The 22,772-nt window shown below is 39.8% G+C and overlaps 1 protein-coding gene across 2 annotated transcripts in view; it reads left to right on the top strand.

The window, feature by feature from the left end:
* The window catches only part of APBB2 (amyloid beta precursor protein binding family B member 2), a 341,181-nt gene that overhangs the window by 157,919 nt on the left and 160,490 nt on the right, over positions 1 to 22,772 (top strand). For both annotated transcript variants that reach the window (XM_063457900.1, XM_063457901.1), the window contains one exon: positions 21,240 to 21,448. In XM_063457900.1, coding sequence (XP_063313970.1) covers positions 21,240 to 21,448 — 209 coding nt within the window. The remainder of the gene's footprint in view (positions 1 to 21,239; positions 21,449 to 22,772) is intronic.

The raw sequence follows: 22,772 nt of genomic DNA, 5'->3' as shown, positions 1-22,772 counted from the left end.
CATAAGCCCTTATATCATCATCATCATCATCATCATAAAAGTATAAGTGGCTGTGCCAGGAAACAAAATGGAGTGTATGCAATGCATTGCGGGATTGTGAGCATGGCAATATGTGAATACACAAAATGTAATTATGAAATCACACTGTTAGTTGGTAGATATTCTCATGAGCAAAGAATATAATTCTCCAGAAGGGAGAGACTCAATTCTGGTTTTGAATACAATACATAAGAAAATATATATAATAATAACTAGACCATCAGCACTGAACATATAGGGACATAAAAATTGTCCAATTGATATACAATGCAAATACCAACAGGTGCCTCTATACCAAATGAATGAACTTTATTATTGGCACTAAAAAAGGCACTATCAACGTGGAAAAAATACAATGTATCAAAGTACCTATGAAGGGATGGACTACAGTTTAGGGATATATTCCAGTATTAAAATCCCCAAGACTGAATATGAAGATATATAAAGTAGCCAGTAAAGAATGCTTAAAGGAAAGACAATGGGAGAAAATGTATGTACATGAATCTCCACCCTTTAAGCTCATAATAAAGCCACTTACAAAAAGTCACCCTATAACTCCTATATGGAACACCTTCAATGGGTGTTCTATGCTGTCCCCAATATTATATAGAGAACTTGTGAGATAAGCAGCATAAATAGGAGAAGTGATAGATAGAGGGGAGAGAGTGTGTATACAGGAATCTCCACCCTTTAACTCCTAATGAAACAGCTTCCAGAAAATCGCCCTATAACTGCTAACTTGAACACCTTCAATGGGTGTTCTATGCTGTCCCTAATATTGTATAGGTAACTTGGAGAAAAAAACAGCATAGATAGATTAAATCATGGATAGAAGTTATATCCCTGTAGCTCCTAACAAACACCTTCAAGGGTGTTCTATGCTGTCACTAGTCAGAATAAGACAGGAGAAAGAGCGAAATGGGAGCTGTCTGTGTCTATCTCCCTTCAAAGGTAGTAGTTCAGGGCTGGAAAAATGCAGAAAAATCAAATCAAACACCTAGTGCTACCATAGTGAAAATAAAAAATAAGCTAGAACCCGACGCGCGTTTCGGTGCTTCTAATGCACCTTCGTCAGGGTGTATTGTGTATTGCCTGTTGCTTCTGAAGGACATCCCACTATATCACAATTCATCACACTATGCCATTCATTGCATATTTGTTATTCAAGACAAAGCTTACAACATTGTAATATAGAGCGTGCGAACCAATCAAATGTTTCCACTCACTTAGCATTTTGCTCCGACAGTCCTTTCAGGTTCTGTGTGGTTTTTCAGTGTTAAGGTTTTATATCCCTTACCATTTGCTGGAAGGTTACTGAATATAATAAATTGATGGCAGTCTAATGAATACATATCTGAAAGTCTAATGCATTGTTTGCTGGTAACGTAAAAAATATAATATAGCACTGGTAATTTAATGAATTGGTTTTCTTGTATTTAAAGAAACCGAATACATTGTAAAAACCATTAATTTGAAATAAATGAGAAATGCATTTATTCAACAGAAATACACACTTCAAACTTGTTAATAGATACTGCAAATGTAGAATGCGACCGAAAGTTCATCAGAAGTGTTTAATAAGGCCAAGGAGCGGAGGACAGAGGCCGAATGAATCATCTTTGATCTTGTTTTACATAAGTGTAAGGTTAGGGCTTGCAGGAAATTGTATGCAAATTAGCATCATTAATTATTCAGGGCCGTGAACTGTGGATACAATTGGTACAAATACTGAGGAATTAATAAAGCCTTAGAGCACACAGGTTAATCATAACCCTGTGAACATTGCTTTTCTTTGATATTTTTTCGATGGTTTACAAAGCACGTGCATTTAATTGTCTGAATTCATGTGCACGGTTACATGTGCAAGGGGGAAGCAATCACATCTATTAACAGAAGAAATAATTATCTGTTTTTTTAAAGGCTTGAAAAGAGTGGTTCAAGTTACCAATATTATACTTATTAATGCAGTGTAGCATACATTGAAACATCTCAAACGGAGAAAAAGGGACACTTTAATTTTAGGGATGTTCGTGGCGAGGTGGCCCAGAGTGGGGCTGTTCTGAGAAATTTTCGGAGACTTACGGATAACAATTGTATTTTGATCAAGAACAATGACTGTCCCTTTATTACTCCGACTGATTTCTAAACATAGTTATTGTAGTTTAAAGATGAATTACTCTGGGTATTACTGCTGTGAAAAAGAACAATTAACCTCTGGATTTAGTAGCTCATACTTCCCAACTAGGCATGACGTTACTCTTAATCATCCACAAATCCTGCCTACACCAGTCTAGATTATTGCGAAATTACTGCCACCACCAAGGCTTTTTATTTTATTTTTGTCTTACCTGTGCCAACCCTAACATTTATACCGACACAACCAGTGTGCATAATATGTGCTTACACTACCACTCTACAGGTAACAATGAGGTAGCGTGCTAAGCAAATTTACCTTCATAGGATATTGTGAACCTCTAGAGCTGAGACAGATACCAATTTATATTTTAATAAACGGAAAACTCCTCTCAGTGTTTACGACAAAGGAGATAAACAAAAAATGAGAGTAAGGGCTGTATCATAAAAATAAACAGGCTTTATGACTCAGAAAACCCAGACATTCAAGGGAACCTCCTAATTGCAGAGTCCTTTGTATAATTCAAGTACGTTCTGTTGGCCATTCATTGAGTTAAGGATGAGCCTCTCATTATGACCTTGATTTCATATTTTTGGATAAGCATTTCTAAACATTATGCTTTAAATAAAGTCAGTAATGGATAAATAAAAAGGCTTGCATTAAATTTTAAAAGTTTTGTAATTAACTAATATGTGTTTGTGAATTCTGTAAAATAAAGTGAAATGCACAAATCCATACCACTGTATTTATTCAATAGAGTGCTTCCATTGTAGCCTCCTGTCAAATAGTATGTGTATACAGCCTAGGGATAACTAGAGGTGCTTTCTGGTGCAGTGCTGCACAGTGTGCAGCATTGATATTCAGTGTCTCCACCCTCTGCATGGAGACATTGAACTTTCCTCATAGAGATGCATTGATTCAATTCATCTCTATGTGGAGATACTGATTGGACAGGGCTGTGTTTGGCTCTGCCCTGATCTGCCTTCGTGACAAGCTCAGCCAATCCTATAGGAAAGCATTGTTATTGGCTCAGAGAATCACTTCTGATGTCAGCCAAGCAGGCAGATCAGGGGCAGAGTCAGCAGCTGTTTTTAATACATGTTTGTGTTTCTGACCCTATAGTGTTCCTTTAACTACAGAGAAGTTATAGTTTAAATTTTAAGCTAATGTGTAAGGAACCTTCTATACAAAGAAAAAAAGTTGAAAAATGAAAGACCATGCCACAAACCTGATACAAAAAAATAGTTTATCTGACGTTTGGTTATTGCTGCATCTCATACACAGACACTGCTCTACATGTTGGTTGTTGGATTTTTATTTACTTCCCACAACTGTGCTTAGCTGCCTGTTTGTTTTGAAAATAGCCCATCTAATAGTGATTACAAATTGTGTGGTAACTGTTCTTTAATGTTTTCTTGTACTCTCCCTCCAGAACCATATCCATGGCTGGTTTTAAAAGTTCACTGCTCCCCCCACCCCTACCCACAGTTTTCCTTATAGTTGGTCCATTTTGTGGCAACAATCTATAGAAGAAAATGAAGAAATAAAACCATGCTATGCTGCTAGACTTGCCATTAAACATTTGGGGTTTATTGGTGTGCAGCAATAGTTGAAGCAAATATTTGTTTTCTTTTTACTTACTAATGATATTCATGTTCTCTGTGCATATTTTGACATAAGGTACTGTAGGTACAATCCTTGTGGGTATTTATTTGAAGTTCAACATGCTGGGCAGAATGCTGAGGTGCAAACCCACAGCAGCCAGTGCAGTAAATACTTTGGCAAATTGTGTATCTCTCTGAGTGTCTGTATTTTCCTGCTCTCCATGTGATTGCTTTAGAGATACTGCATGGGAGATGCGCTTTCTGTTTCCATGGCAACCCCATCATGCTGCGAAGAAGCTGCATTCGGAATCTTCTGCTCTCCTGCTGTTTATTCCTCTGTCAATGATGAGCGGGGTTACCAAAAATAGACGTTAGTGTAACTGGTTCTGTGTGTGTTTGCAAGGTAATGCTTATGACTCTGCTGTGCAAGGATGCTGGGAAGAGACTGTATGCTGACCATCGTGATTGTTAATTATGAGGGTAGGTGATGTTCTTTTTCTTACGTAATGAATCTGCTGAAAATTCGGGAATTCCTAGTAGACACTATTCGCAGCCCAAAAAACTGCATGCAATGAAAGGAGGCTGCATGAACACAAAAATACACAAACACACATTTTAAAATGTTGTTGGGTTAATTATAATTTTTAACGATATACGGCCTGCATTTAATAGTCTGTTCCAATCTTTTATCTGCAAGGTATACAAAGAAGATTTCGCCAAGCTTACTCTGACAGCTTAAAGACTGATGCAGAGTTTTACATAATTAAGGAGATACTGAGTAAACAAATATTCATAGAGGCTGTGCAGATATAACAACCAGAATATGTATTGATTTATTTATAAATGAAAAAAACAAAACATTTGTTTAGTTAACCCCTTAAGGACACACGACATGTGTGACATGTCATGATTCCCTTTTATTCCAGAAGTTTGGTCTTTAAGGGGTTAAAGCAGAGTTGTTTCTGTTCTTTTCTTTACATAAACTGGGCTAAAATAGTATTTATAAAGGATTATTGTTTTCATTTAACCAATCTTTATTAAATTTAACTGTATTTACACATTGAAGATGGAGGTTGCCATCTTTGATTTTCAGCACAGTTTTCAAACTCTTTGGCAGCTGTAGATAAAACCATGCAAGGCAGCAGAGATCATGTGATGTCAGAAGCCAATCAGAATCTTCAATTTTCCAAAAAGGAAACCTTTTTTTTTTTTTTTTGTGCCCAACCTGCCAAAGAAAAGGTTCGCTAGACATATTTAACTTTTTTATTTTTATTTTATTAAAATAAAATACTAAACATTTGTAAATATAAGCAACACGGTGTATAAGCATTTCTTTGACTTACTGTATGATGTGATTGTCAATTTCAGATTACTGTGTACTAATAATATGAAATATTATGTAGTGGTGATCTTCATACACCTTTACAACCCCCTACTTTGAATCCTGTTCTTTCCAAGATACCTGGGTAGTTAGATTATGGTACTGTTATAGTTATATTCTGTATTAGTTAAATCATTAGGTCTATTATGGAAGATTTATCAAAGTGTTCTGAAAAGTGCATTTTATTTTTGGTTCTATCATGTTTACATTCGTCTTAAAGTGTCGACTTTTTTCTTCCTAAATTTTGCTATTTTTCACAGAACATACTGGTGATACTCGAACAATTAGAATATTGTGCATAAGTTAATTTATTTCAGTAATGCAACATAAAAGGGGAAACTAATATCTGAGATAGACGCATAACATGCAAAGCAAGATAGTTCAAGGCGTGATTTGTCATAAGTGCGATGATTATGGCTTACAGCTCATGAAAACCCCAAATCCACAATCTCAGTAAATTAGAATATTATATGCAATCAATAAAACAAGGAGTGTACATAGAACAATATCAGACCTCTGAAAAGTATAAGCATGCATATGGACTCAGTACTTGGATTGGGCCTCTTTTGCAGCAATTACTTCCTCAATGCGGCGTGACATGGAAGCTATCAGCCTGTGGCACTGCTGAGGTGTTATGGAAGACCAGGATGCTTCAATAGCGGCCTTCAGCTCTTCTGCATTGTTCGGTCTCATTTCTCTCATCTTTCTCTTGGCAATGCCCCATAGATTCTCTATGGGGTTCAGGTCAGGCGAGTTTGCTGGCCAATCAAGCACAGTAATCCCACGGTCATTGAACCAGGCTTTGGTGCTTTTGGTAGTGTGGGCAGGTGCTGAAAAATGAAGTCAGCATCCCCATAAAGTTAGTCTGCGGAAGGAAGCATGAAGTGCTCCAAAATCTCCTGGTAGACGGCTGCGTTGACCCTGAACTTAATGAAGCACAGTGGACCAACACCAGCAGAAGACATGGCTTCCCAAATCAACACAGACTGTGGAAACTTCACACTGGACTTCAAGCATCTTGCAGTGTGTGCCTCTCCATTCTTCCTCCAGACTCTGGGTCCTTGGTTTCCAAATGAGATGCAAAAGTTGCTCATTTGGACTTTGGACCACTGAGCAACAGACCAGGTCTGTTTTTCTTTAGCCCAGTTAAGACACTTCTGACGTTTGTTGTTCAGGAGCGGCTTGACACGAGAAATACGAAATCTGAAGCTTATGTCCAGGATCCGTCTGTGTGTGGTGGCTCTTGATGCACTGACTCCAGACTCAGTCCACTCCTTGTTAAAGTCCCCAACACTTTGAATGTCCTTTTCCTGACCATCCTCTCCAGGCTGTGGTTATCCCTGCTGCTTGTGCACCCTTTTCTTCGACACTTTTCCCTTCCACATAACTTTCTATTAATGTGCTTTGATACAGCACTTTGGGAACATCCAACTTCCTTCGAAATTACCTTTTGAGGATTTCCCTCCTTATGGAGGGTGTCAATGATGGTTTTCTGCACAACTGTCAGGTCAGCAGTCTTCCCCATGATTGTGATTCCTACTGAACCAGACTGAGAGACCATTTAAAGGCTCAGAAACCCTTTGCAGGTGTTATGGCTTACTTAGCTGATTAGAGTGGGAAACTGTGAGCCTAGAATATTGCACCTTTTCACAATATTCTAATTTACTGAGATTGTGGATTTGGGGTTTTCATGAGCTGTAAGCCATAATCATCGCACTTATGACAAATCACGGATTGAACTATCTTGCTTTGCATGTAATGTCTATCTCATATATTAGTTTCCCCTTTTACGTTGCATTACTGAAATAAATTAACTTTTGCACAATATTCTAATTTGTCGAGTATCACCTGTACATTTAAAAAAAGAACTAAAAAAAAAAAAAAATGAAACTTTTCTGGTGGCAAAAACTGACAAAACGATTGGTAAATCTGACGCACGTTAAAAAATGTCAGGGCTCAAAAGAAGCCACAAAAGGAAAAAAACTACAGATTTAGTTAATTGTGCCCGGAAAACACAAAGAAATGCACAATTTCGGCTAACACTTTATTCATAAAACTCCCCTTTTGTATTATTATCATTTGCCTTTTTGTTAGATACATTTTCATATTAGTACACTGCATTTGTGAGCTTTAGTAACCTTTTATCATTTTTTTTATTTTTTTTTGCGTTTAGTTTTGACATGATTTCTGAAATAATATTTTAGCTAGAATAACTTCTGAACTATTTAACATAAATTTAAATTAAGCGCTAACACCATCACCAGTCATAATCAGCCCAATTAATGGTGTTTCGAAATGGATACAATAAAAAATAGAATTAATTATCTCCTGCTCTGTTAATAGCTTGGTAGAGCATCCTGTGTATTGATTAATTTAGATAGCGGCAGATAAAATATTCTCATGCAAGTTAATATCTGATTGAAAATGAAACCATTTGTATCATGGAGGCCTTGTGAGTTTCAGCCAGGGGAGGTGTGGCTAGGGCTGCATAAACAGAAACAAAGTGATTTAACTCCTAAATGGCAGCAAATTAAGCAGTGAGACTGCAGGGGCATGATCTATATACTAAAACTGTTTCATGAAAGGACCACTATAGTGCCAGAAAAACAAACCCGTTTTCCTGGCACTATGTAGTCCTTAGGTCCCCCCCTCCCTCATGGTCCCCTTCCCGATGGGCTGAAGGGGTTAAAACCCCTTCAGCCACTTACCTTTCTCCAGGCTCCCTCAGCTCTGGGGAACTCTCCACCTCCTGGCGACATCAGCACCAAATGCGCATTCAAACCGCCCATAGGAAAGCATTACTCAATGCTTTTCTATGGACGTCAGCGTCTTCTCACTATGTCGCAGAAGAATCGCGGAAGCAGCCTCTAGTGGCTGTCAGGGAGACAGTCACTAGAGGCTGGATTAACCCTTCTCTGAAACTGCTATGTTTTCAGCTGCAGGGTTAAAACCTGGGGGACCTGGCACCCAGACCACTTAATTGAGCTGACGTGGTCTGGGTGCCTATAAAGTTCCTTTAAGCTAAAGTTTTGGTGACTTTAAGGTTTCATAGTAGTACACAAAAATAAATGTCGTAATCATTGTATCAATGAACTATATAACATTGTTTGATTGTTTTTTATTTATAACTGTAAAATATGATTTATTAAAAAAAAAAAAAATTGCACTTTTAGAAGAGAAAAATTGTGTACTCTGCAGCTGGCATTACTGAGCAATGTTTAATTACAGTATAGATTTTCTCTTTTGTGTCTGGAATCTCTCCCCGTGTCCGCAATTTTCCCTGGCACCAGGTGCAGACGATCGATATAAACGAACACTTTTTATGCTGTTTAGGGTTGATCTCTCTGGTTTGGTTCTCTTTTCTGGCATACTGAATAGTTCCTTTTAAAGATGTTAGGGGTGTGCTGTGATGCATGATGTGCAGAAAAAATGAATTACACCTAAATGATGCCGCAGTGAGCTAACATAAGTGAAAATAATTCATGAAATATATCTCCTGTTTGTCTGTTGTATGGTTGCATTTCTTAATAGGGCTGAGGTTGCAGTTTTTATTTCCTCAGTACTCGGCTTATACATTTATTTATTGTCGTGATGACAAATTTGGATAGTTTGCTATTCTAGTCAATTGCTTTAGCTTGTTACATTTTATGGGTGTACTGTCCGAATAAAATACTTCATCAGCTGGCAGTGGTTATCTATGTCCTGATTTCTCAACCGGTGGTATGCATACCCCAGGAGGTACGTGCACCAAATACAGGGAAACGCCAGAAGCTGGTTAACTTGCCATCTTAGGGCCCCCAGGAGGCGGCCAGCTGTGCGCTAATACAGAACGGGCTCTTGCTTACCCGGACGGAGATGCCGACTCTTCCAAATACAATGTCCAGGGGGAGGCTGTAGCCGGGCGATGAGGGAGCTGTAATCTCTATGCTTTTTAAGCTACCTTGTGCTCCCTGCAGTGATGCCAGGAACCCGGTTATGATGTCACTTTGGCCCCGGCATCACTAAATTTGAGTAGAGCAAGAGGACCATGAAGATGACAGCAGCCACACTACACCCCAGGGAAAGGATGCCCACTGGACCCTAGGGAAAGGATCCACTCAGGCACCTCACAAAAGATAGAGAGGTTGGGTGGACTTAGATAAAAATAAATTTAAAAAAATAATGTGTGTGAGAGAATGTGTGTGTGTGTCAAGTCAATGAGTGTCATTGTCCTCTGTGTTTATATGTCCGTGTGCTCTGCGTGTATGTGTCAGTTTCCTTTGTGTGAAAATGTTTGTCAGTGCCTCTGTGTGTAATGATTACATGTGTATTGCATTTTCATTTTGTGACTTTTGTACTTCAGATTAATAGTTTATACTCTGCTTCTGACATATACATTGCTCACATTATGTCATGTTTATTTGAAACACTGTATTTACCACCTTTACTGAGGCTTGTTAATCAATGTGGGATTAATTTAAATATCAGTTTATCAATAGAAATCTTGAGATAGGTGTACATCGGAATTGTTTTTAGACCTCTAGGGATACTTCTCCATAAAAGTTTGAGAACAATTGATCTATGCGACACTTGAAGGTGGCTGACTGCATGATGTGCCAGCACTGCCCATTCTCTATTGCGCATATAGCAAAGTCATGTGACTTGAACCAGGTTGGCACATATTGTAAAGACAGTCTTGTTTTACTTAGGGCAGTGAGAACCATTAGTTTGTCCCTGTTTTAAAATCACTAGCAGACTAAAATTGTACAGCATGAGAAGGATTGTATATGTTTGTATAAGTTATTTATCCACTTACTGCCACCATTATAGTTGAATAAAATCTATAAACAATAAAATGTTTTCCATGAAAATCCTGGTATTTTTAAACGGTGTTAGAAAATATATGCTTTTATTGGCTTTCTTTAAGCTTGGTGCTACACTATTAAATTGCCTATCACCGAAAGTGATTTCATGCAGGTTTGCAGTGGAGACGAAATGGGCTTTACATTATTCCAGCCAAATGACTAAATTAGATTCCGAATCATTCCGTTTAATTCCATGCTGTGAGCTACAGTAATAATTATGGCAGATATATTACTATATATCCATTTAGCGGGTATACTTTAAAGTGAATTTTCTCTTCTCTGTGATCCTGCACCTTGTCACAGCTTGGTAACAGAATTACTCCATCTATTGTTTTATTCTGCTACTGTGTAGGGCAGGGCTTGACAAATTTGCTTAGAATCTAGGAGTCAGCTAGAAAAGTTATGAGCCTATCAAATCAACGCCACAAAAACAATTCTTAAAGGGACACTATAGTCACCAGAACCACTGCAGCTTAATGTAGTTGTTCTGAAGTATATATCCTGTCCCTGAATGCTTTTCAATGTAAACACTGACTTTTCAGACAAAAGGCAGTGTTTACATTGCTGCCTGGTGACAGTCACTGAGATGGCCTGTACAGGTCGTTCCTGGGTCAGTGCGTCACACTGTGCAGTAGCTTTGTTAATGTTCCCTATAGGAATGCATTGGTTCAATGAATCTCTATGAGAGGTTAAATTGGCGCAATGGCATTTTGCCGTGCATGCGCAATAGTTTCCCAATGCTTTCCTATGGGGAGGCATTGGATTGGCTGAGATCGTCAAGATTGATGATCTCAGACATTGAGGTGGAGCCAGCTGTGGCGTCACCAGCACGGCGTGGGAAAATAGTAAGTAAAAACACCTTTCCCATGTGATTGGAGGGAACACTCACTGACACTCACTGACCGACAGACACACACACTCACAGACAAACACTCAAAGACACACTCCCTTACAAATAATTACTTTTTTTATTTTAATGTAAATCCACCCAGTCTCCCTACCTTTGGAGAGCTGGAGTGGATAGGCGTTCCCTGGGGGGGTCCAGTGGGGCTACTGTCATCTCCCTACTCAGCTCCCACTCGCACACTGTTTAGTGAGCCAGGGGCCGGAGTGATGTCATAACCCGGCTCCCGACATCACTAAAAGGTGCGCGGAGGGGCGGGGGCGGGGCGCAGAGAAGGGAGATTACAGCTCCCTCACTGCAGCAATAAGTCAGCCTCCTGCCTCCCTCAGCTCTCCATTTGCCAGCCGGATGCCCCCTTCACCCCTCAGTCAGCCACCCTCCTCCCTCAGCTCTCCATTAGACACCCGGCCCCCCCGCCACCCCCAGGTCAGCCGCCAGCCTCCCTACCTTAGCTCTCAATGAGCCGGCCACCTCTCTCCCTCACCCAGCCGCCTGCCTCAGCCCTCAGTGAGCCGACTGCCCGCCTCTGCTCTTAGGCAGCCAGTCACCTAGGGGGCTGAACAGGCTCACAAATCCCAACCGCCAGGACACCTGGCACCTGGGATTTGTTGAGCCCTGGTATAGGGCAATGTCTCATATCTATATTTATGTGTGTGCGTGCAGGTTTTTAGCTTAGTCTATGGCAAAGACTTCTACTCGTACCAGTCACTTCATGAATGTTTCAGAGATACGGATGCAGAACTAATTGAAATCGATGACAAGTACCATCTTGTCTTATCCAGTAGGTCTCAAGTACCTCTCATCTTGCAATGGAATAAGATCACAAAGAAATTCACCCCTCACAGTGACATTCCAAATATGGAGGATGTCCTAGCAGTTAAACTGCATGCTAAATAAATATACAGATAGATGCAGGAGTATTATGTGCATGAATGTCCACAACTGAAGATGATGGGGATTTTTCAAGCACATGTGCTGTGCAGGTCGCTGTAAAAGATGTTAGCCGCTATGTTAAATAAAATAGTAACTAGGCATTGAAGATAGTGAACGAAGCAAGGCGTGTGTGGAAGAATCCACAGAGGTTGAATAGCTGCCCCCATCTCTTTAGCTAGTTATTAAATATTAGATTGCAATCCCCCCTTAACAGCTGAACTAGAACTAGCCCTTATTATTGGAATCTACAACGTTTACATAAAGTCTTTAAATATTATCTACAAATGTATGATCTAAAGTTATTATAGTTACATGTAAGCCTATTGACCTTAAGAGCAATATTTTAGCTGCTAATACTGCTAGTGATGGGTTACTGAGAATTGTTGGGAATTCAAAAGGAATTTCAAATATAATAATTCCAGGTTATTTTCGCCTACAGTTTTCATTTTAGTGAGTAACCCTGTGTGACTCTTTCTTTTGTCTTGTTGTCTCTCATTCAATAATAGCTATATAATAATAGCTATCTAGCTTCCAGTCATTGATCAGTTAAATGGAATGTGTCATGGTAGCCCCAGAAATTCATTTTTAAAGAAAGTATCTGTCCGGTATGTAGATCAAAAATGAAACTGCACATTAAAGTAACACTGGGCACCAATGCAACTTTAATGCGTTCAATAGATTTTGGCCTTAGTAATATTTTTTTTGCATGCTGAAATCTTTATAGTTTGTGCACAAAATAATCGTTTTGCAGATAAGCCTGCACCATAAGCCTGCCTCCTTAGCCACGCCCCCTCATTTCCAGAAAATACTTCCTTATAAAATGTATGGTCTCCGCCTCAACAGCACTGAGTGAACGGCTTTTAACTCACAACCTGGGTGCAGATATTCAGAGAAACTAGAAATCGGTAGTGATATCCTTACTATATGTCTCAGTGGGAGCCCTCTCCTACTAATGCTTTGTAGTTCAGATCATTCAGTACTGTCAGCGACTGAGCTGTGTGCATACGTTTGATAAGGCATTTTTTTTATTGGAATGATGGAGTATGGCTAAAGAGGCAGGCTTATCGTTCACAAAATAATACAGCATATTAATGAGGCCAAATCCTATCAAATGTATCAAAGTTGCATTGGTGCACATTGTGGTTTTAAGTAACTAGTACAGCTTGTGTCATTCAGTATTATTTTAGGAAACTGGTCTTTTTGATTGTCCAGAACATTAGTTCCCTTTTGTGTTGTGAGCTAGTGATTGAATTTAAAAGCTTTGTTTGTTTTGGTATCACCCAATGAGGGACATAACGGTGTACATGATCCTTTTATGTAATCCTGCGGTTTTACAATACAGGTAGATAATGTAAGCACGTTAATAATTAAAATGCTGTTCACAATCCAATTTATCGAGTGATATTGTGACTCTGTGCAACACATGAATGTATCTCTTTGTAATCAATGTGAACTCTGTATAAATCTGCTCTTGCTTTGAAATTGGCATTTTAAGTTCCTTTTGTTCTTTTAAGCAAAAAATGACGATTTGGGTAATAATGATTTTTTGTAAGTGACCCTAGGACATAGTGATCACTGTTCCATACACCAAATATTACTGTGAATATTATTGCTGTGGACTCATGATGTACTCCTATACACAACACAGGGTGTGTTGTGTACGGGATATTTTTCTTTTAAGGGAAAACGGGATGTAACTTTAAAGGGACACTATAGTTACCAGAACAACTACAGCTTAATGTAGTTGTTCTGGTGAGTATAATCATTGCCTTCAGGCATTTTCATGCAAACACTGCTTTTTCAGAGAAAAGGCAGTGTTTACATTGCCCCTAGGGACACCTCAAAGTGGCCACTCCTCAGATGACCACTGGAGGTGCTTCCTGGCTCAGTGCTGCACAGTAGGCAGCACTGACGGTCAGCGTCTCCATGCACTGCAAGGGGATGCTGAATTTTCCTCATAGAGATGCATTTATTCAAGGCATCCTCTATGAGGAGGTGCTGATTGGCCAAAACTGTGTTTGGCTCCGTCCCCTTGCCGATTTTAGCCAATCCAATGCTTTCCCCATGGAAAAGCATTGGTTGGCAAAAGTTGGCAATTCTAATGATGTCATCAAGGGGGCACGGCGCTAGAAATAAGGTACGTTTTTCATGCTTTTATGAGGTTTAAGAGGGGGCAAGCCACCTTTTAATGGTGGGTTTTGCACTATAGTGTCTGGAATACATGTTTGTGCTCCTTACCCTATAGTGTTCCTTTAATTGTAGTGGACTTCAGCAACACACTAAAACACACGCATTTTACTGTGTGTTTTCCTGATGTCTGTACATGGGTTATACATTCTGCACACAGCTGTGAGTTTTATTACTTATGTGCTGTATGTTTAAACTTTTACACAGAAAACCTACTGAGAGTTGTATTGTTGTGTGGTCCAGTGATATTTGTGCCAAGCACAACTAATCTAAGAAGGAAAGAAGCTGTCAATCTGTGATATTTGTTGTTGTGGTGAATTGAGGTAAATCGAGCGAGAAAAAAGACCTAGGATTGGGGCAATGTATGATTCATTTTACATCCATTATAATATTTCACACTGAAAATAAATATATATATATATTTATATTTCTACTTTACTCTGAAAATCAGAACATCATACATAAGTAATGACGAGCTTAGGGCACACGTGCCACCAAAGGAACTCAATATCTTTTGAGAAGGCACTCAAGGTTTGCTCAGTCCTTGAACAGACATGGTTTAGTGTTGAAATGTTGCTAGACCATCTAATCAGATATTCTGAAAAAAATTGACTCATTAATGAGTGTAGCTAAATTATTGTATGTCCATTATAATTCTAGAGACCCAAGGAAATGTTGAGCATTCATCTCTGGCTTAAACACAAATGCATTCTATTTTCTAGACTAGAGTTTAGTGATACAGAAACAGCGAGCACCAAGAGTTCCATGTGGGAATGGGATGTTTGTTGGGGGAGATGGGACACATGGAGCATTTAGGTGGTAAGTGGAACCAACATCAAGGTTTGAAAACTGGAGGTAGAACAATTGGGAGCTTGGAAAGGGATTGGTGGAGGGGAGGGTGAATCATGATGAGAAGGAGTTTTTAATAAATGGAAGAGGACTTCAAGGTGACCTTGCATTGGCATGGGGAATAGAGATTTGGAAATGGGAGAGAAGGGACACTTATAGATGGGGGAGATTTGAAACAGACCTGGATATGGGCCAAAGATATAAGTTGTACGTATATCTGTGCGTAAAGGAGAGTCATGTTGGAAATTTAAAAATTAAATATGTATTGTGTACATATTTATTTGATTTGCTCCAGAATGCTGAGCAAAGATTAAACCTGGCTGAATGACTCACTCACTGCAGCCAAGATTAAATGATCATTTTTAATACAGAGCCGGCTATTATCATTTAATCCTGCTTTGGCTTTGCTTGAAGAAAGAGGATAGAAAACAAAACCAAAAAGCAAATTATATCGTAAAATAATGTAGCCTTCCAGATGAATCTGAAATATTGTTTAATTGCAAAAAAGGCTCCCATTATATTGTCAGACTGTGTGCTTGAAGCATGGTGTGCGCCGCGCTGAATGCTGATATTGCCGGCATACATCATTTCTAGCACTAAAGGAGGACAGCTCAAGGGGAAGTCTTTCAGATTGCGGCATTGGGCTTCAAATACATCTAGCAAGCAACACATAAAAAGACTTAATTAACCCAATGAGAGTCAGGTGGCCAGTTTCTGCTCGCCCCTCTTGTTCACAGAGTTGGAACATCACACACATTATTTTCTTTCTTAGCATGTTTATTACACTTTGGCTATCGCAGATAACATGCTAAATGGCAATAAACCATAATTGGCTGCAAGAGTAGAGAATGCATTGCTGTGCAACAAGATGATGTGTTTGAAGAAGATGTGCGTTACCTGTTTTTCATGAAATATACAAAAAATAAGATTAGAATGGTACTATAATAAAATATATAGATTTACGATTATAACAGCATTACTAACAAATTTGATATATTTTGTTTTGTCTAATCAGGCTATTTTTTTCTACTCGTTAGAACTGTAATTACCATTTGCAAAATATTCTTGCACCTAATTATGGTTAATTGGCATTTAGCATGTGATCTGCAATAGTTAAAGTATAATAAATGTACTAAAAAAGAAAATTGTGTGTGTGTGTGTGTGTGTATGAGTGATGTTCTTTAACTCTCTGAACAACGTCATTGTAGAGGTGGCAATTGGCAATTTTGGAATGTGATTCCAAATCTGAAACTTGTAGAGAAATGTAATGATTAAAATAAAAAGTGTTGTTGAGAGTATATCATTCCACAAGCCTGTCCGAAACCCAGAGCATAGTTGATTAGCGCTCAAAGATTCCACTGTGCAGAGACTGGTGTTTGTTAGAAATCTTCATTAAAGCGTCACTGTCATGGCCGCCTCTTTTGTTTTTTGTGTGTGTGTTTTTTTTAAAACCCCCCTCCCGACTCCACTACCTCGAATTGCCCCCCCCCCCCTAGCAATCCCCAAATGCCCCTAAACTACCCATATTACCTATTTTTTTATCTTTATTTTGTGCCCGGACCTAGGTCCTGGGCGCAGCCATCTTTGTGTGGGCAGATGAAGTCATTGTGGGACACGTCATCTGGCCATACTTGGTAGCGCTATGCAATGGCGTACTAAGGGGGGGGGGGGGCCTCAGGTGCCACAAGGTAGGGCTGGCCAGGCTTGGGGTTCTGTGAGCTGTGTGGCTGCACAGGGCACCATGGCAGCAGGGGTGCGGGCAGCCGACACAGATCACACGCAGGGGCCGACAGGAGAACAGCAGGAGAACTTCACGGATAGTTGGGGCGGAGCTAATCAGATGCTGGGGCAGAGCTAAAGGCAAGCTCAATTTACTGCTCTTACTGCTGCACACTGAGGGGAAGCAGGAAGGAGTCCCTGCTTCCCCAACTACTACACACCAGAGACTTCTGCCCATACTGTCAGTAAGTGAGAGCGACGTTCGGGAATAGTGAAAGAGGCATCCCGAGATCACGGAGGAAAGGGTGAGTATTGTGGGAAAATTTCCCTGACCTACAGGAATAAAATAGTCCCTACTTTTTTTTTTTTTTTTTTTAAACTTTTATTGTTTAATTTTGCACTTGACATCATGTGAAAAGGATATAGGAGTCATACATCTCATAACATGTAATACTTTACAGTATGCACGAGTGGTACAGAAGTTTCAAACTTTAGGGTAGTCCTAGCTTGACAAATTCCTAAAATACATTGTTGTCATCTTAGAGAACAATACACAGTAGTTCAGTGAGGTATTAGAAGCAGTTTGTAACGGTGTGGTTACGTATATATTAGGTAATCGTCTGAATGGCTCAAAGAAAAACCAAGTGGGTTAAGTATCGTGGAGTGGAGAACCATCAGAATCTTTAATATACTTGTCCCAGGGTGCCCAGGTATATGTGAACACATCGTAAGTGCCAGAGAAGGAGTGTGAGAGCTCATCCATTTGCCTAAAGGTGTCCACTTTGGTAATCCATTCCCTGATGGATGGGGGCTTGGTTTGCTTCCATTTGAGGGGAATTAGACTATTTGCTGCGGTAAGCAGATGATAGAGTAGGGTACGCATTGATTTTGGTAGAGGGGTGGGGAAGAGCATGAATAGTAAGGCCTCAGGAGATTGTGGGAGTGCGTAGCCCGTAATAAGTGTTATTATGGTGGTTATTTTGCACCAGTATGATTGTATTACATTGCAAAACCACCAGATGTGGCCCGGGGTCCCTGCGTCAGTTTTGCATCTCCAGCATAGGTTGGATGCGTTCGGGAAGAACTTGCATATTCTGGTTGGGGTGAAGTGCCATCTAGAAATGCGCTTATAGTTACTCTCTTGGGTTATAGTGTTGCTAGAGGACTTAAAGGCATTTTTAAATATAGTTCTCCAATCGTCAGGTGAAATTGTGATCTTTAAGTCTTTTTCCCAGGATTTTGTGAATTCTGGGAGGTGAGCGTGGAGATCCGTCTGTAAACATTTATAGAACACGGTGATGTGTTTCTTTGTCATAGTCCCCAAAAAGGTTCTAGCTTCGAATGCTGTCAATGGTCTGCTACCTTGTGTGAGGGTAGGTTGAGTTTGTAGGAAGTGCATGAGTTGTGTGTATTTGTAACCCTGCATTGGTGTGTGTGTGTGGGCGTGGGGATTAGATCCGAAATAGGGACCATTCCCTGACTGTTTAGTACGTCTTTCAGGAGTAGATGCTCCTGTTGGTTCCCGAAGTCTCGGTATGCATTCTGTTGAATGCCTGGTTTGAAGTGTGGGTTTCCTGTAATCGGGTACAGTGGGGATGGATGCGGGGCAACATGGTCGGATTTCTTAATATTGTTCCAGTATCTTAGTGTAGGGATTAATGTTGGATGGTCTTTGTGGTTTGGGCGTACTAATTCCAGGCCTGAGGCATGCCATGGTAGCGTTCGAATGTGGACTTGTAGGCTGGTTGCTTCTATTTGTACCCACTGTTTCTGGTTGTAATTGTTAGTCCAATCGTAGATACGGGATAGGATGACTGCCCTATGGTATGTCTCTACGTCTGGTGCCCCCATGCCGCCTTGTGTTTTGTGTCTCGTTAAGTTTGTGTATTGAGTCCTTGGGTGTTTTCCTGCCCACAGAAAGTTGGAGAGGCAGTGCTTTACTGTCTTGAAGAATGAAGTTGGGATCTTTATGGGTAGTGTTTGTAAAATGTAAAGGAATTTCGGCAAGATGGCCATTTTCAAGATGTGTACTCTGCAGAGCCAGCTGAATTGAGGTTTGTTCCAGGTTCTTAGGTCTCTGTCAATGTTGGCCAATAGTGGGGGAAAGTTGAGGTCGTATGTTTTGTGTAAGGAGTTCGTCAATTGTATTCCCAGGTATCTTACGGAATTCTGTGGCCAGTGGAATGGGTATGTCTGTTGAAGTCTGGTCTCCAACCCCTTTGAAATGTTCAAGGGGAGGATCTCACTCTTGCTACTATTTATTTTGTAGTTGGATACTAGGCCATATAGATCGATCTCTTGCAACAGGTGGGGTAGTGAGGTTTCTGGGTTTTTTATCGTGTATAGTAAATCATCTGCAAAGGCAGAAACTTTGTATTCCCGGTCGGCTATGTGTATGCCCTGGATATTGGGGTTGTTTCTGATCCCCTGAAGGAAGGGTTCTAGTGTTAGGATGAAAAGCAGGGGGGACAGAGGACATCCTTGTCTCGTGCCATTAGAGATATGGACTGTGTCTGAGAGTTGGCCATTAACCCTTATTTTTGCACCCGGCTTAGAGTAAATAGCTGAGAGCCACGACAGCCAATTGGGGCCGAAGCCCATGGCCTGCATTGTGGCTGTTAGCAGCGACCAGTCCACCCTGTCAAACGCCTTTTCGGCGTCGATTGTGAGGATAAGGCTCGGGTCCCCCTTCGTCTGTGCATGGTATATAAGGTTCAACACTTTGGTGGTATTATTTTTGGCTTCTCGCCCTGGCACGAACCCAGCTTGGTCGGGGTGAACTAGTCCCTGCAAGTATGGTTTGAGGCGGACAGCTAGTATCTTTGTAAAAATTTTTAGGTCAATGTTTATTAGTGAAATGGGCCTGTAGCTGCCACATTCCGTTAGGTCCTTGCCTGGTTTGGGGATAAGTGTAATATGCGCTTCTAGTGTTTCTCGAGGCAGAGTGTGCCCATGGTTTAAGGAATTGAACGCCGCTAGGAACGGTTTGTTCAGGGTCTTGGAGAAAGTTTTGAAGTATTTGGCTGTAAAGCCATCTGGCCCGGGACTCTTTCCTAGTGGTAGTTGTCTTATAATCATGGAGACTTCTTCTGATGTGAGTGGAGAGTCTAGTATTTGCCTAGCATTTGGAGGGATTGTAAATAGTCCCTACTTTGTCTTATGTTTTAAAGAAAACTAGAGCAGATAGGAAAAAAAGGACAGATCCTGAGAGAGGGAGAGAAGAGGAACCGATTAGGGAAAGGTAAGTTCGGCATGACAGTGCCGCTTTAAACACAAAAAAATCCCAATATATTTAAAAGTAAGTTATACATTATTTAATGTGTGCAAGCAGGGAACAAACCATAGTGAACATTTTCTAAATAACATTTTACTGGCTAGGATTGTTAAGCGTACATCTCCCCATTAATCACAGTAAGCCATGTTGCGTCAAGTAGCGGGTCAAGTAAGTCTTCGGGTTGAGTGAGTGCTGTTTTCCCCATTAGGGTAAAGCCAAGGACGTATCCTCCGCCCCTCCCTTCATTTGTGAAGTCTCCACCATCAGAGCAGCCTGTTGCAGCAACCATACTGAATAGAGTACTCCTGATATGCCCACAAGCTAGATGCAATGTACAGATTAGATATGTTGCACATTCTTGGTGGGATTTTTTTACATTTAGTTATAATATTAGCGTTATAGCATGAATTAGGAAGGCTGTGAATTACAGTATAATAAAGGATGTATGAAGATGCCTGAAGAAATCATTATCTGAGGTTTGAATTCTTTTGGGAATACAAGCTGTTTGGCGTGCGTAACCATGCAAGTTGAGAAAGAAAATCCCAAAGGAAAAATAAAAATATAGCATGAAAACAATATTTACAGCAGGTGGAGAAAGTGACAATAAATCACAAGCCTATGCTTACCGTACCACTTACCCCCATCAGAAAGAGAAATCCAACACCAGTGTCATACCTTGAATGCTGTTTAAGTTTAGCTTTATTTTACAAACAAAATGACTTCTATACAAATTTCAATCACAAATGCTCAACGGAGTCAAAAACACTGAAACTGACCAAAGCTGACCAAAGCCAACAATGAAATCTAAAGTAGAAAACAAATGCTATATTTTACCTGTATTCTGTTATATGTTTGGAATGTGAATTCATTTCTGATGGAATTGCTTTGGTTTGTGGACGGTCCATTCTGCCATGTTGCACTATTTAACTAATTGGGACATTTTATTAATTTTTTTAATTTATTTTTTAAACAATTTGTTTAATGGGATGCATTTTTTTATTGCATTTTACAAGAAATGCTTTAAATAATAAACATTACAATTTCCCTTATTTTGAAGCGCGTCACAGACCACTGATTCTTTTACAGTGACAAACTCTTCAAGCAGGAAATTGGTCCATCAACCAATCATGATTCTCAAATTTCCCATAAGCCTTTGTGTGCAGCGTGTGTCTCCTATCATTTCTTCAGCCAAATAGTCTTCACTGTTTTACTCTGATCTCATTGAGATATATATATATATATATATTTTTAAATGTGTTGTCTATACAGTAGAGCTTCTATAATGTAACATTTTGGAAATAGGCCTCATATTTTACCTTACATTTGTTATTAAACCCCAGTTTACTGTATTGCTCTATTTATATTTTACAGCAGATATATGGAGCGATCACTCATTTCAGACAGATCCAGAACTACCACCCGGCTGGAAGAAAATCAATGATATTGCAGGAATCTACTACTGGCACATACCAACTGGAGCCACCCAATGGGAACGTCCTGTGTCTGTTCCAGTAGACCTTCCAGGTTCACGAAAGGGATCACTCAGCTCTGTCACATCTTCTCCAACTCCAGAAAATGAGGTAAAATGCAACGTGTTTTTTAACACTTGACTCTTCCATGCTGTATTACAGTAAAGTCACAGATACATCCTACTGGTTTTCTTTTTTTTTTTTTTTTTTTTTTGTATAAACCTTTTCATTTCAAACAATCCTTAAAAAAAAAAAAAAACATATCCATAGAGAATCGCAAGACTCTGCAAATGAGCCGTCATTAAAGTCAAGATGCTGACTTGGTCACCTACATAAGCTAAACTCTGATTTATTACTGGGTAGTTTAACCCCTTAAGGACACATGACATGTGTGACCTGTCATGATTCCCTTTTATGCCAGAAGTTTGGCCCTTAAGGGGTTAAGCAGCATAGCTATTACAACCTTTTTTTAGTGGTTACAGTTCTAGTAGACTTCGTGTCTTGCCCTGTTTATCAGTTAAACTATTTTCAAATGATTCAACAAAAACTGGGAGTCTCTCAGGTACCCGGTGTCTCGCCTTGTTTCCCATACTGCTAATGATGATGTTACACTTGTGTGTTCGCGATATCAATATTGTCTATAATTGGGTGTTAGTGACAGGCTGAGAGTGTTAGCTGACATTCTAGGCCTATCACTGCCATCCAAATGTAGAAGGCATTAATACTATCAATGCGGAAGTGTCAATATCTCATAACGCAAGCCAGCGATCCGGTTTTGGACACCTCCGGCTTTAGTCAAACCTCTCTAAAATGGTCTGTCACAGAACTGTGGAGCAGTGCCCACAGCCTTTTAGCATAATAACCATTGCAATATGCTCTTGTGGGTATGGTGCTTATATAGCCCCATTATGTCACTTGACTACTAAGCACTTTCCTTAAATAAAAGAAAATACACCTCAAACATAGTTTCATGTCGTAATTTTAGCTTACTTTTAAACAAAGTGCATTGCTAATTCATGAAATAACAATTATGGCAAATTAGATACACCATGTTTATTAGTCAAACACAATACAGTTATATCATTGAGAATAAAATGGAAATATTGAATGCAAATAATGTAAAACATCCAGACGTTGCCAATTGGTCACATTCTGACTTGTTAACTGTGTCAGTATAAAGTAAGGCTGTTTACATTGCACACAGATTTGGACTGACGAGATACGACATGGACCCTACAGGGATACTTTATATATGAGGCGTACAAACAAGGTGCATGCAATATTTATTTGTTCTGTCTCCGGTTGAGGCTTTTCCTCACTGTTTGCCTATCTTTCATTTCCTTCTGATACAAGACTTTTCTTCAGAGCGTCAGTTATCTTCGAAGAGGCGGAAAAGTGATAGGATGTGTACGAAGCATTAAACCGTCTGACTGTG

This window comes from Pelobates fuscus, chromosome 6, assembly GCF_036172605.1.
Source record: "Pelobates fuscus isolate aPelFus1 chromosome 6, aPelFus1.pri, whole genome shotgun sequence".
Lineage (NCBI taxonomy): Eukaryota > Metazoa > Chordata > Amphibia > Anura > Pelobatidae > Pelobates > Pelobates fuscus.
This window is presented reverse-complemented; position numbering and strand designations above follow the sequence as displayed.